Raw genomic sequence first — 14,460 nt, 5'->3', positions numbered from 1 at the left:
TTCTTGTGTATATAGTTTAGATTTATATAGTTGTAGTTAACTTTATTCATTTGTACTATAGTTAGTGTATATAGTTCACAGGGGTTCGGGGATTATCCCTTTCCCCGCATCCAGTGCCTAGGCCTATGCCCGGTTCACCGAGTTTTCAAAGCTCGGCCTGCCACGAGCCGATGCCGACGAGAGATCCCCACGACTCCTATCTTAAGTGCCTCGGGGAATCTCACCTAACAGATAAGTGCCGCATTTGTAAGGCCTTTAAGCCGAGAATAAAGGGGGAGCGGGACTTTCGTCCCAAGCAGGTCCTGAGAGAGGCAGCTCTTACTCCTCAGCCCTCTGCACTGAGCGCTGGTCAGTCTTCAAGAAGCGCTCCCTCGGCACCGGATCGCTGGTACCGCCAAGGCCTCTCGGCACCGGCCGTTGCCGACACCAACATCCGTTCGGCACCGATCCCTCTCCCCGAAGGTGAAGAGGCACAAGCCTCCTGCGTCAGAGCCGCCTGCTCTGCAGCGCGAGCGCTATACCAAGTCGGACCACCTGACACCGATACCTGCCGTGGAACCGACAATATCGGCACCATCGATTCCGGCCACGCAAGAGCCGTCGACTCCGGTGCCTGAAAGCTCCCCGGTGCGAGCCGTGGTTGAGCTCACTATTAAGCTGCGTGAGAGCCCTGCTCCGCAGCCCGAGCGCTATACTAAGTTGGACCGCCCAGCTCCAATACCTGCCATGGCACCGACAATACCGGCACCGTCGACCCCGGCCACGCAAGAGCCGTCGAGTCCGGTGCCTGAAAGCTCCCCGGCGCGAGCTGTGGTTGAGCTCACTCTTCCCTCCATGCCAGGGACAGTTTCCATGGCGAGGGAGCTGATTGCAATGACAGCGTCTGCGCTGCCTCAACTCCTGGCACCACCGGTGCGGGTTATATAGTCGATCGGCAAGCCTGCCTTGATCAGACCATCCTCCATCGGCACCATTCACGATCGCGGTCCCGCAGACGTTCTCGGTCCCATCACCGCTCGAGGTCCCGACGGCGCTCACAGTCTTGGCACCGTTCTCCATTTCGGTACCAGTAGTACTCGCGGCACCGGTCAGCATCCCCTTCGCCGACCCCGTACACTCAGCACCGCTCCAGGCAGCGGGACTCCTGTAGCCACTCCCGACATCGAGCCTCACGATCTCGGTCGACTGCCCGGCACCGCTCCCGTGGCAGGTCCCGTTCTCGGTACCGGTATGCCTCCCGGTACCGATCCCCGGTGCCGCGTCGAGCGACGTCAGTTAGAGAGGGAGACTCTAACAAGGGCTTTTCAGCTCCTCCAGGGCCATCCAGCCATGCATCAGTGTCGTCCCGTGCGGACACTTCATATGCGCAGCACTCTGTTTCCGATGTGCCCTCCAGAGTCCAGGAGACCTATCAGTGGTCATTCTGGACACCTTGGGCATACTACCACTCCAGAGGCGTACCTGTGATCCCATCTCGCTCTGTTCCGTCGGAGCACTGGGTGCCAGAGGCGACAATTAGCCGTCCCCCTCCGACCGGTACAGAGCAAGCCCTGGTTCAGCCACCGGGCTCCCAGATCCCACCGGATCAGGAGGTCATCCAGGAGTGCGAGCCCACACAGGACCCGCTTGTCCCTGGCCTTTCTTCTTCCTCCTCCCCAGATGAGGTGGGGGCAGGAACATACTCCTCGGGGCCTCCTCTAATTGAAACGTGAGTACATGGTATCCTCCAGGGGGTATGAGTACCTATATGTACATCTCCCCCCCCCCGCTCCCTTGTCATCCAGTCCCTCAATGCGATGGAATGCCATGGCCAGCAGGCACCAGCCCCTAAATCCAAGGAGGCTAGGCGAATGGTCTTACTGGGCCGTAAGATGTACTCGGCAGGGGCCCTGCAACTTCATGTAGCAGACCAGCAAGCCCTGCTTAGCCGCTACTATGGGTGGCGGTGGGCAAATTTACAGAGTCGGTTCTTCAGAACTCCCGTCAAGAGTTTGATGCCCTCCTGGAGCAAAGGAAGAAGCTGGCGAGAGCTTCCCTCCAGGCCTCGTTGGATGCAGCTGACTCCGCTGCCACGACTCTGGCCTCGGGTGTTGCCACGAGGCGCATTTCATGGCTCCAGTTATCGAGCCTTCCCTCGCAGCTGCTGCACACTATACAGGACTTGCCCTTCAATGGCAAAGGCCTGTTCTCTGAAAAAAACTGGCCCTAGGCTGCAAAGCCTAAAGGGCAGCAGGGTCACTCTGCGCTCTCTCTCGGCATGCACACGCCGGTGCTTCAGCACCGACCTTTCCGTCCCCAGCCTCACCGCTCTTACCCTGCGCCTAGACAAAGACAGGACTTTGCCAGCGGGCATGGCTTACGCGGTCATAGGCATCAATCAGGACCCCAAAGGAGCCAAAATTAGGGTCCTTCTAACCACCAATGGGGCAAAAGCCTACCCATCCTCGTCCCTCTTAGGGACCCCTCTCACGAGCGATTCCTCTTGCAAGAGGTGCGGACGCTCCTCTAAATCGGAGCTATAGAAGAGGTACTTAAGGACGAAAGGGGCAAAGGGTTATACTCCCACTAATAGGGCGGTCTCAGACCTATCCTATACCTGCGGGAACTCAACAAGTTCATGAGACAGCTAAGTTCCGCATGGTACCCATGGGGACCGTCATCCCATCCTTGGATCCCGGAGACTGGTATGCCGCCCTCGATATGAAGGGCGCGTATTTTCACGTCGCCATTTCTCCTCCACACAGAAGGTACCCCCGGTTTGGGGCCTACCATCATCATTTCCAGTTTACGGCCCTCCCCGTTGGCCTCTATACAGCCCAAGTGTATTCAAAGTGCATGGCTGTAGTCGCCGCCTCTCTTCGCCACCGTTGGATACATGTTCTCCGTATCTAGACGATTGGCTCATTCGAGGGACCACCGGGCCCAAGTTACCAGTTATGTGGGCATCGACACGAACCTATTCCTGTGTCTAGGCCTGATGATCAATAGAAAAATCCACTCTGATTCTCACACAGGGAATAGAATTCATTGGGGCCATTCTGGACTCCAGTCTCGCCAGAGCCTGCTTACCTCAGCCTCGGTTTCAGGCGATGGTAACAATTGTACAAGGTCTACGGACCTTCCCGACAACTTTGGCTCGCACTTGCCTAGGTATCCTGAGTCACATGGCTGTCTGCACGTTTGTAACCAAACATGCCAGGCTTCGCCTCCGTCCACTTCAATCGTGGCTCACCTTGGTGTACCACCCGGGCAGAGATAGCATCCTCATGGTCGTCTCGTTCCCCCCGAGCATCCTAGGCTCCCTCGACCGGGAGTCGACGCCCTCCCTGGTGTATCCAGGGATGCTGTTCCATTCACCCCTCAGGGTCCCTCATGACAGACACCCCATCTCTCGGCTGGGTGCTCACCTGGGTCAGTTTTGCACTCACGGCCTTCGGTCGGCTCAAGAGCTGGCCTTACACATCAATGTCTGAGAGCTGAGAGCAGTCTCCCTTGTATACCAGGCGTTTCAGCTGGCGGATCGCCTCAGCAGATCCTTCCTGTCTCACAAGTGGTTGTTTCCTCCGGACATTATCCATTCTGTTTTCCGGAAGTGGGACTTTCGCCGCATAGCCCTCTTCGCTCTCGCGAGAATGAAAAGAGAGAGAAGTTCTCCTCATTCCAAGGCCTCTCCCCGGGCTCGATCTTGGAGGTTTTTTCTGATGCCGTGGATGAGCCATCTGCTGTACGCTTTTCCACCGTTCCCGCTGGTTCACAGGGTCCTGCTAACTCCACAGGGACAGAGCGCACCTGATCATGATCGCTCCAGCATAACCCAGGCAGCACCGGTACACCAGGTTGCTACACCTGTCGGTAGCCAACCCTATTCCCCTGCCTCTTTGCCCAGACCCCATAACGCAGGATCACAGCAAGCTTCACCACCCAGACTTGTAATCCCTGCACCTCACAGCATGGCTGCTGCGTGGCTAAACCGATCCGAGTTACGTTGTTCTGCCTCGGTTCTACAGGATTCTCTTGGGTGGTAGGAAATCTTCCACTCGGTTAACGTATCTGGCCAAGTGGAAGTGTTTCTCCTGTTGCTACGAAACGTGCAATGTTTCTCCCGCCGAGGTCCCTATCCATTCCATCTTGGACTACCTCTGGTCTCTCAAACAGCAGCGCCTGGCGCAATCATCATTAAGGGTACTCTTGGCAGCCATCTCTACCTTCCACCCAGCGGAGAGTGGCCGCTCCGTATTCTTACACCTTGTGGTTTCTAGGTTCCTCAAGGGCTTGGAGCGTTTATACCCCCCCAGTTGGCCCCCACCAAAACCTGGGTCTTCAACCTGGTTCTAACCAGTTTTATGACTGCCCCATTCGAGCCACTGACAGCATGCTCGCTGATATACCTGTCCTGGAAGACAGTTTTCCTTGTAGCCTTTCCATCGGCCAGATGAGTCTCCAAGCTTCAGGCTCGCATGATGGACCAACGGTATACTGTGTTCCTCAAGGACAAGGGCAGTTACCACCACATCCGACCTTCCTCCCTAAGGTGGTGTCGGCCTCTCATATCAACCAGGATATCTTTCTTCTGGTCTTCTTTCCGAAGCCACACTTATCGCAAGAAGAGCAACAATTGCCCTCCCTAGACGTCCGTAGGGCGTCCGCAATCTATATCGAGCGGACAAAGCCCTTTTGTAATGCCCCCAAATCTTCGTTGTACTGGCATACCGGACGAAGGGCATACCTGTCTCCTCCTAGAGGATTTCATCTTCGATGACGTCGTGCATCCGCACCTCCGGTGTTTTGGCCCATGTTCCATAGAGCCACCTTACTGCACATTCCACCAGGGCTCAGGCTTCTCTGCTGCCTTCCTGGCTCACATACCCTTTCAGGGGATATGTCATGCAACTACCTGGTCCTCAGTCCCCACCTTTGCCTCATTGGTCCAAGAGTCCAGAGATGATGCAGCCTTTGGCTCAGCAGTTTTGCATTCTGCAACATCTAACTCCAACCCCACCGCCTACGTAAGGCTTGGGAATCACCTAACTGGAATGCATAGGAGCAATCACTCGAAGAAGAAAAGATGGTTACTCACTGTTGTAACTGTTGTTCTTCGAGATGTGTTGCTCATATCCATTCCAGACCCGCCCTCCTTCCCCACTGTCGGAGTAGCCGGCAAGAAGGAACTGAGGGGCGGATGGGTCGGCAGGGGTATATATCCTGCGCCATAGCGGCACCACTCCAGGGGGCGCCCAGCCGACCCACCGAGTGTTGCTAGGGTAAAAATCTTCCGACGAACGTGCATGCGGCGCGCACACACCTAACTGGAATGGATATGAGCAACACATCTCGAAGAACAGTTACAACGGTGAGTAACCGTCTTTTTCCAATAGAACTAGCAGAAGTGAAATGGTGACCATTTTAAAGTAAAATGTCAGGTTTCCACATTAAACCTATCCCAGTTGTAACTATAGTGCTACTGTTTCAGCCTCCAGGCAACTTAGTGCTTCACATTACCTAGCACAACAAAAGGGACTAGAAATTTCATCAACTGAAGGCTTATGAAGAAAACCCTAAACAGGCAATGTGCAGATTTACATAGTCCTGGCTGGGAAAGCATTCAGCTAGCATATTCATCATTAGATTAAGTTCTGGGGAAACCAAAAAAACATCCCAGGACCTCACATCTATAATGGCCAAATTCAGCCCTGATACAAGCAAGCTGAACTCTGCTAAAGAGGTACCTGCTCATACAAGTGTTATATAGAAAACAAAAGTATGCAGGATCATTATAATGATGAGTGCATCTTAACCATCCTTGGATTTTTCAGTGTAATACTCATGGGATATATGATATTTTTCCCTTCTGAAAGAGAATGCACTGTGCCACTTAGGGGTGTGGGCTTTGACTTCAATTAAAGCACAATTCCTGTCCAAACAGATTATAAATCAAACAAAATGAGGTAATCTAAAGTGACTGAACTCCCTCTTAACCCTTAATTATACACAAGAATTGGTTCACAAACCCAGTATTTCAGTCTACTTAGGCATTTAATTGAAATATCTGCTGCCCCTAGTGTTCTCTTTGCCTCCCAACTCCATGACATGATTTTACATATGCAGTTCAAAACTGCACTGACTTTTCATAGTCATATCATATTGCAACTTATTTGGTATCCATTATCAAACCAAGTCTGGACAGCATTCCTGCAGCTCAGATTTTATGTCCCTAGACCAGGGGTGGGCAAACTTTTTGGCCTGAGGGCCACAGCATGTTTTGGAAATTGTATGGAGGGCTGGTTAGGGGAGGGGTTCATGGCACAGCCCCAATCCCCTATATGCCTCCCCTCTCAGGACTCCTGCCCCATCCATCTTCCCCCCCTCCCCTGAAGAATCTCCACCCCATCCTCTCATTCCTGACTGCCCCTCAGCCCCCATTCAAGACCCCCTGTTCCCCACCCTCAGACCACCCTGCCCAACCCCCCCACCCCCTGGAGAACCAATGGCTGGTGGTGCTACAGCTGCACTGCCCAGCTGGAGCCAGCCACGCCATCGCACACCAGAGCACTGGGTCAGGCCAGGCCCTGCAGCTATGCTGCCCCAGGAGCTGGCAGCCTGCTGCCCAGAGCATTGTGCTGGCAGTGCAGTGGGCTGAGACTGCGGGGAAGGGAGAACAGTGGGGGAGGGGCCAGGGGCTAGCCTCCCAGGCCAGGAGCTCAGGGGCTGGGCAGGAGGGTCCCATGGGCTGGATGTGGCCCGCAGGCCATAGTTTGCCCACTCCCCTCTGCCCTAGACCCTGCCCCAAAGAACTCACAATAATAAAAAAATTTAGCCAAAACACCTCTGGTGAAGTAGTATTCCCATTTCACAGATGGGGAAAACTTAGGTACAGGGCACAACTAACTTGCACACAGTCAAGATTTCAAGACAAGTTCTAGGCACAGAAATCAGATTTTCTGACCTTAACCACCAGACCACTCTTCCTCACTGGTCTCTGCATTAGAGATATCTTAATTGTCTGTGTGTATTATTCACTCCTTCCAAAAGCATCAAGAACCAACCCAGATTTCTGTACTGATATCCACTACCATCAATCCTGGGGTAGAGGATCTCAGTTTAATTAGTTTTCATTTTTACTCTACAGTTCACTTCAACAGGCGACCAAAAGCTTTTTGAACTGTAATTGAACTAGATTATTCAGTGATTTCGAATAAGTTACAATAGAGCCACCAGAAGCTTTCAAGTACTTTTATTTCAGATGTAGCAGGGTTCAGATCTTGTTGAAAGCAGCTACATCCATTGATTGTACATAATCTTCAAAGGCTGTTATTCTCTCTTCCAACATATCTGTACCAACTTTATCATCTTCAACTACACACTGAATTTGAAGCTTCTTGATACCATAGCCAACTGGAACCAGCTTGGCTGTCAAGGAAAGAAATATGGCGATTAAGAGTCAATTAACCAAATACCCTATTCACCAGAGCATCACTTTAAGCACTAATTACACAATGCGAATTAGACCAGTTCAAAATACTGAATTGCATAAAACACCTGGAAACAAACAGCATACTCCATATGCACATCACCTATCAACCCCATGGCCACTAAAAGCACAGACTCAAAAGCAGGTTACTTTTGCTTAATCAAAGTGTTTGTTATGCTACTTAAGGACAGTATTTTCCCATTTCAAATCTACTTTTTAGAAGGGAGATTTGTTTGCTGTTGACAGAGGACCTTCAGTCCACAGGGAGGCAGAACTAGATGAAAACAGGAAGCTGACCAGGAAATATACCCACTCCTCTCCATTATTGAGAAGCTCCACCCCACAACTCAGCAGGAACAATTTTGAGGTCTCTACAAGGAAGGCCAGAGATTTATTTTAAAATTAAAGTCTCCAGCAATTACTGCTGTATTATGTTTACCAAGGCAGACAATACAGAGTAGCATTGCAATCTACAACTTATTAACTTCTCAAATCAAATCTACATCTTGGAACAGTGATCTAGATGTCTATTTTTAAGACACCAGTGATCTATATAAAGGCTACCATGGGTCCCTACAATACTATATTATAATATCTGTATTATTTCTACATACCATGAAGTTATGCCTTGAAGTACATCTCTGCATGCAGCATGTTTTTGTTTTTCCAAACACACAGACACACACACTTGTACTACTATCCCCTTGCTCTCACATTCTTGTTTATCTCCTACTTACAAGATCCCCAGACTAAGCCATCTGCCTGAATGCTTCGGACACACTCCTCCAATTTGGCCATGTCTGTCTCATCATCCCAGGGTTTCACATCCAGTAAGATGGATGATTTGGCAATAAGAGTTGGTTCTAAAAAAAGCAAGAAGATGGTGAGGGAGAAAAGAGAAAGCAACATGATGCAAGATTAAATTAAAAGATATCCTGGACATTTCCCAGGCTATAAGGCATTTCATAAAAGCTGTCTGCAAACCTATATAAAATGCAGCAGGAAAAGAACAGTCAAAACAGATGAATAATAATGCTTTAATTATGAATCTGTCAATGTAGAAGGCTTTACTCTTTCCAGTCTTATGTGGAAAATCCCTTGTATAAAGATTTGTTTGTCATAACTTTTATAAAATTTCCAGTAAATTAGTATAATATTAGAAGACACATGTACTTCCAACTTCTGTTATACGAAGTCATCTTGTCATCAAGCGAAGCTTACTCAGAAATTTGCATAAAATCTAAAGTTGTCATCTTGTCTGTTACATAGAAAGTCCTTTTCAGCTGACCTGAAAAGGAGCATGATACCGTGTAACCGTTTATTTCCCACAGATGGAATACTGCAACTGCTACATGTCAGAACAGTTCCAGACCAGTAACTGTGGAATCCTATATTGAAATGATTAGGTTTCAATATTAAAATAAAAAGGTTGATTTTTAATCTTCCTTCCTACTATTATGTTATCTTGATAGTGTCTAAAGTAGATGTGTGTCCAGCCATTAATGGAGAGCCCAAACTTTGCATTTGTATCTTTAGAAGCAAATCCCAAACTCAAGTCACAACTCATTATTGACACTGCAGTCTCAACGTAGTGACTAAAGTGTGCTTGTGATAAAAGTGCTCTACCACAACATAGTGAGAAACTGTACTATTTCAAATGTACTTGATCGAAGCAAATTGTAACTACTCCAGCTAATAATTGGGAGGAGGGGTGGAGAAAGTAGGGGGAGGGTTGGCGGGGGGGGGGGGGGAGGAGGAAGAAAAGGGATTTTCTTGTCCCCCTTTCCAATGTGCATAGAACAGGCTATTAAAAAAGCCTCCAGACATACTTTTGGACTTCTTAGATTCATATTGAGCAAGACGCTCTTCTCTCAGTCTCTTTGATTCTTCACTTTCCTGAAAGAGAAATAACAGATTCACAACAAGGCAAAGACAGACATTCTTTACTCACTATTAATAAAAGTAGACTGGCTTTTAGTCAGGTAAAAACAAATCATCACAAGATCAGCCGAAAGATGGTGATTTGATTTTATTCATCATGTAACCAGTCAGTTAAAAATAAGGACTTCATGCAAACTTGCTAGAAGTTTACAAAGCTCCTACCATCTTTATGTGACAAAGGTTGAGCATAGCTTGTAATACACAATAGTGGAGTCTGTACATGTCATTTAAGCATTTTTTCTAATACTCAAACAGAATAGGAAAACAATTTAACTTAAATGTGATCTTTAAGTTGTTGCTTTAATAAGCCAGTTAAATGTTTACTAGAATTTTGTAGGAAGGTTCTTTTGTTGTTTCTGTCACCTAAAAATGTTTCTGCATCCTTAGAACAAAAACATTACTAGCATGAGAATGGAATGAAAAGAAATGCTCAAATGCACGAATGGTATTAAGCACTTGGCAGACTATGGGTAAAATTTTCATGAGCATCTATGAGACAGATTTCTAAGTGCCTACGTCATTTACTCTATATTTAGTCTTGCACATGGACATTCCTGTTGAGCTAATGGACATATATAAAGTAGAAAGCATTTTTCAAGTTTAAACCATGTAAAAAAGAATTACTCTGAAGTTCCTTACAGATCAGGTCAGGTCAAATTTCCATAAATAAAATGCTTTCCCTTAGTTTAATTTTTATTACTGCTCTGATAAAGTTCATGCCTATTACAGTAACATGTTCTTCACTACCCCATTAGTTATTTATCTCCTCACAGGTTCTTTCCTGTTTATCACACAAAGTCAGATGCGTTTCAGGGCTGTGATAATCAATTTCTGGTGTATTTCAATCAAATTATGATCTTTTAAAAACAAAATAAAAATTCACAAATCTATTTCTAAAAAACCTCAGTACCTCCTCCTCATCAGATCCAAAGAGATCAATGTCATCATCATCTTTGCTATCTGTGGTTGCACCTGTGGAATCTTCAACATCAGCTGGACCATATTTCCCCAAAGCTTTCTTTACTCCTGGCAAACTAAAGAAATGGCAAAATATTAGTTTAAAATGAATATACTCCTAATTTCAGATACTAATATTTTTAAGATCAGTGAACCTACAGTTACAACTACTTGTGGTAGCAATGAAGTATACTAGTTTCAAAAGTGAAACACCAGAACAATCCCAAAAGTGCACTCACAGCACAGAATGATAGTTAAACTGACAATTATTATGGTGAATCCCACGTGCCTAGGCAGCTAAATGGCATATTATTTTTGTTCTTGCTAGCAGCATTTCCTACAGTATACCACTTATACAGCGGCCAACCAAAATGAAGCACTTCTCTGGAATTTTGTCGATAGGTGCTTTGATAAGTTTTGCTTTTCTTTTCAATGTACAGAGATGTTACAGAATATATCATCAGAGAAAGATTAGTGATTTAAAGAAGTTATAACTAACAATATACTGTGTCTCATTAACAAAGTAAATTTTCCTACTTTCCACCCAAATGTTTCCCTGAAAACCTTTGCTTTTGGTGGAGGATTAACAGCCGCTCAGTAGGCACGGTGATGAGTAAAGCTAGCTTTGTCAGAGGGTAATTAATTCTGTGATTTTGGTGTTTTAGTGAGTGCTTTAAACTATGGAGCTGTTTGAGAATTGTTTTTTCTAATATTTAACATATAACATACAAACTTGCTTATGGTTATTTCAGAAGAACCAACAGAACCCCTTAAGGACTAAGTACTGTACTTCGAATCCCAGACACATCAAATAGCTCCATCTAGTGCTTGAAAATATATAGACTTTCCACCTCCTCCTCATTAAGGTACAGTACCTCATTTTCTTTACCTTTAACTATGACTTTCTTTGTGTTTTCATTTTTCTAATGGTGGCTACCAAAGCCATAATAGCAGAGTCTGTTATTTTAAGCTTTTTTTTCCTATTTGTGACTATTTGCATTTTTATTAGACTGCTATTTCTTATGAACTGCAGTGACAGAATACTAGCCTTAGTGATTACACTCTTCTATATTCACTTCTGCTTTGATTTTGGTTAGACTGGCACTAGTTAGATTTAGTTACCATATCAGAATTTTTAGTGATCTTTGTGAAGTAAGTTTACAACTTCAGCCTAGTTCCAAGAAAAGAAACCATCACAAGTGGTATAAATCCGTGGTAGCATCAAAAAAGCCAAAGGTCAGGAGACTGAACCACTCAACTCTACAGGAGGCTCCCCCCAGAACAGGGTTGAGACATAATGGTGAGGCAGTGTGAAGGTGCATACACTGACACTGCCTATATGCTGTACCTTTTCTAGAGAGGACTTCAGTCTCCATGGCTGTCAATACGGCAACTTTCATGAGCACTAAATTCACTAAAAGAGAAAAGAATACATTTGCTTTCACATTTCCCCCTCATTTTCAGGTCTCTGTGGGTCACTATTTAATTTGGTTTATGCTTTCAGGATGATCGTTTGAATGAAAGGTCTCCCAATATATAGTTGATCATTTTGTTTATTAGTATTCCTACCTCAAACTACACTTTGGGCAAAAAAAGGAGCTGGTGTACGTGTACAAGTTTCAAATTTAAATCTACAGGAGCTTGATTGTATGGGGAATTATTGGGGTATGGTTCAAATCTAACCCCGGTGATATCAACTTTAAATTACTATTCTGATAATCTACATGAGGTAAGTGTCATTCTAACTCCTAGAACTCAGAGTCTACTTCGGTGGTTCTCAACCTATTTACCATTGTGGGATGCATATGCAGCTCTCACCATATTATGTGGGCCACAGCTGTGTGCTGATGGGGCCACAAGCAGCCAGTGGAACCACCGTCTATATAAAAGCATCACCACAAATGGTACCTTGTTGAAGTTTAAGCAGCCTCCCAATGACAGAGAGGGCATGAAGACAGAATTAGCTTCCTGACATTTAGATCAGAACTGAGGTGTATTAGCAGCAAGACAGTGTGGAAGGTTTACACTCCTGCCTGCACCATACCAGTTCTATGGATAAATAAAGAGCTCCCTTGTTCAGAGCTATCAAGCATACACTTTTCAAAAGCAAAGAGGCTCAAACAAACTTTAAAGACAAAAAGCTAGGTAAACTGCTGGCTACAATCCCAATGAAAACAACAGATTTTGTTCAAAATATTGAATGGAAACCGCAAAGCTTATGATGTTTAACCACTCTCCTATAAATATAAATTGGTGTCTGGTGCATTAAGTTCGGCATACCTTGCTTTTTGCTTTTCATACGACTTAATGTGGTTGTACCAGCGGAGCGCGTGGAACAAGTCAGCAGGAGGCGGCGTAGACACTGCTTCAAAAACGGCAACGTCAGCCTGCGAGGGCACATACCTACAGGAAAGAACACATTCAAATAGGAAAACGAACTGCTTTTTGTAACGAACCCGTGTGTGAAATAACGTACACGTAACAAGTCACTTGGATACGCCTTCTCTACCGAAGACACTCATGGCTGCTCACAGCTTAGCCGCGCTCAAATGAGAACGGCCGCGCCGCGTAACACTCGAGCTCCTAGAGCCCCAGTCCCCCTGCGCCGCTGCCGGGCCCCCGAGGGGCCGGCCAGGGTTAGCCACCCCGGGGTTAGGGCTGGTGGCTGCGGTTGGAGCCAGTGTCACAGCGAAGACCCGCTTTCCCCGCAGCGGGAGCATAAGGCAATACACCGACTGCGGAGGCTCCCACTCATCTCGCAACCCCCGGCCCCTGCAGCTGCGCAGGCCGGGAGAGCAACCCCGCAGCCCGGTACCTGCCAGGCGGCTCTTTGTGACGGCGGCTCTGGGGTTATTACCCTAGGGAGGCCACGGACTCAACGGCCGATTGGGGGTGGGGCAGGCCCAGGCCCGCAGCTGAGCGGCGGCACCAGGCACGTGCGGGCCAGCGGCCAGCGACGCCCCACACGCAGGCAGGCTCGAGACACCCTGAGCCGCAGCAGTGCCCAGGGCTTAGCGGGGGAGGGGCCGAGCGCGCGGCGGCAGGCGCCTCGCGGCACCCCGCACCGCCGAGGGTCGCGCGCCGCCGCCGCTCACCCTTCGATGTAGCTCTTGTCGGCCAGGAAGTCGTTGAGGAGCCGGAGGCCGGCAGCGGATCTGAGGTCCCCGAAGCCCATGATGGTGGCGGCAGTGCAGCACACAGACAAGCCCAGCTGCTTTAGCACCTACCGCAGAAAGAGGGACCCACTCGCCGCGCCGAATTTATATAGAGTGCGTTGGACCCCTCCGCCACACCGCCATTGCTGTCGTGAGATTATCCCTCCGCAGGGCAGGAAATAACCCCCCCGCCCCCTCCCACACCACCTGGTACAGGGCGCGGGGCGGAAAGGAAATGAAAACAGAAGGACGGAATGTAGTGAACGGCTAATAATGAGGATGTTCCGGAAGGTTCCGCCGCGTCTAATTTTCGAAAATTGCCACCGTCGGGGAGTAAGTGACGGAAGTTACCGAGGCCGCTAGTGACGGAAATTGCCGAAGGTGCCCCCGGAGAGTGACGGAAGTTGCCGAAGGCGGCTCCGGGAAGTGACGGACTTTGCCGAGGCCACTAACGACGGAAATTGCCGAAGATGCTCCCGGAGAGTGACGGACGTTGCCGAGGCCTCTAGTGACGGAAATTGCCGAAGGTGCCTCCCGGGGGGTGACGGAAGTTGCCGACTCCGAGACGGCTAGCGGCGGAAATTGCCGAGACGGCCGCCATATTAGCTGGGTGAGCGCTCGCAGGAGCGTTGTTGTGGTTCAGAAGAGCAAACCGGAGCAGCGGGTGCTGCTGGTCCCCCAGTACAAGAAGGTAACCGGGGCGGGGGGCTTGGCACTAGTGTTCCTGCCCGGGGCGGGGCCCCGTGCTGAGGAGCGGTTAGTCGTTCCCTGCGCAGGGGCGGGGGGGTGATTTCACCCTGTCCCGTGGATGCCCTTCACGGGCTCCGGCTCCCTCCGTGCCGGTGCCGGCTGAGGCTGGGGGCCTGACCTTGCCTGGGCTGGCGCTGAACAGGTGACCCGGCCCGTTAGGCCTCGCCCTGGGGTTCGTGGCGTTACATA

At 48.6% G+C, this 14,460-nt stretch overlaps 3 protein-coding genes and 2 non-coding genes across 7 annotated transcripts in view; 2 read left to right on the top strand and 3 right to left on the bottom strand.

The window, feature by feature from the left end:
* The window catches only part of CMKLR2 (chemerin chemokine-like receptor 2), a 59,044-nt gene extending 47,822 nt beyond the window's left edge, over positions 1-11,222 (top strand). For all 3 annotated transcript variants that reach the window (XR_006582580.1, XR_006582579.1, XR_006582578.1), the window contains one exon: positions 11,119-11,222. The gene's annotated coding sequence lies outside the window, so the exon portion shown is untranslated. The remainder of the gene's footprint in view (positions 1-11,118) is intronic.
* On the bottom strand, positions 7,216-13,615 carry EEF1B2 (eukaryotic translation elongation factor 1 beta 2). The gene is made up of 6 exons (XM_045032082.1): positions 13,462-13,615; positions 12,647-12,769; positions 10,320-10,443; positions 9,298-9,364; positions 8,206-8,331; positions 7,216-7,407 (listed from the first exon to the last, which is right to left on the bottom strand). Exons 1-6 carry the CDS (start codon positions 13,539-13,541, stop codon positions 7,253-7,255), a joined length of 675 nt encoding a protein of 224 aa, XP_044888017.1. The 5' UTR covers positions 13,542-13,615; the 3' UTR covers positions 7,216-7,252.
* On the bottom strand, positions 8,721-8,854 carry LOC123343470. Its single transcript, XR_006572257.1, has one exon. It is a non-coding gene; the product is annotated as a small nucleolar RNA SNORA41 (small nucleolar RNA).
* Positions 9,436-9,516, bottom strand: LOC123343469. Its single transcript, XR_006572256.1, has one exon. It is a non-coding gene; the product is annotated as a small nucleolar RNA SNORD51 (small nucleolar RNA).
* The window catches only part of NDUFS1 (NADH:ubiquinone oxidoreductase core subunit S1), a 31,923-nt gene continuing 31,078 nt past the window's right edge, over positions 13,616-14,460 (top strand). Inside the window, exon 1 of the mRNA XM_045032075.1 lies at positions 13,616-14,212. The gene's annotated coding sequence lies outside the window, so the exon portion shown is untranslated. The remainder of the gene's footprint in view (positions 14,213-14,460) is intronic.

The sequence above is a fragment of the Mauremys mutica genome, chromosome 10, assembly GCF_020497125.1.
Source record: "Mauremys mutica isolate MM-2020 ecotype Southern chromosome 10, ASM2049712v1, whole genome shotgun sequence".
NCBI lineage: Eukaryota > Metazoa > Chordata > Testudines > Geoemydidae > Mauremys > Mauremys mutica.
This window is presented reverse-complemented; position numbering and strand designations above follow the sequence as displayed.

What these genes read in the sequence shown, in the direction of transcription:
- EEF1B2 (XM_045032082.1), bottom strand. Translation starts at nt 13,541, where the DNA reads ATGGGCTTCGGGGACCTCAGATCCGCTGCCGGCCTCCGGCTCCTCAAC. An exon ending in TATGAAAAGCAAAAAGCAAG is followed by an intron (nt 10,444 to 12,646) that starts GTATGCCGAACT and finishes CCATTTCTTTAG; the next exon opens with TTTGCCAGGAGTAAAGAAAG. An exon ending in TGAATCTAAGAAGTCCAAAA is followed by an intron (nt 8,332 to 9,297) that starts GTATGTCTGGAG and finishes TGCTTTTTTTAG; the next exon opens with AACCAACTCTTATTGCCAAA.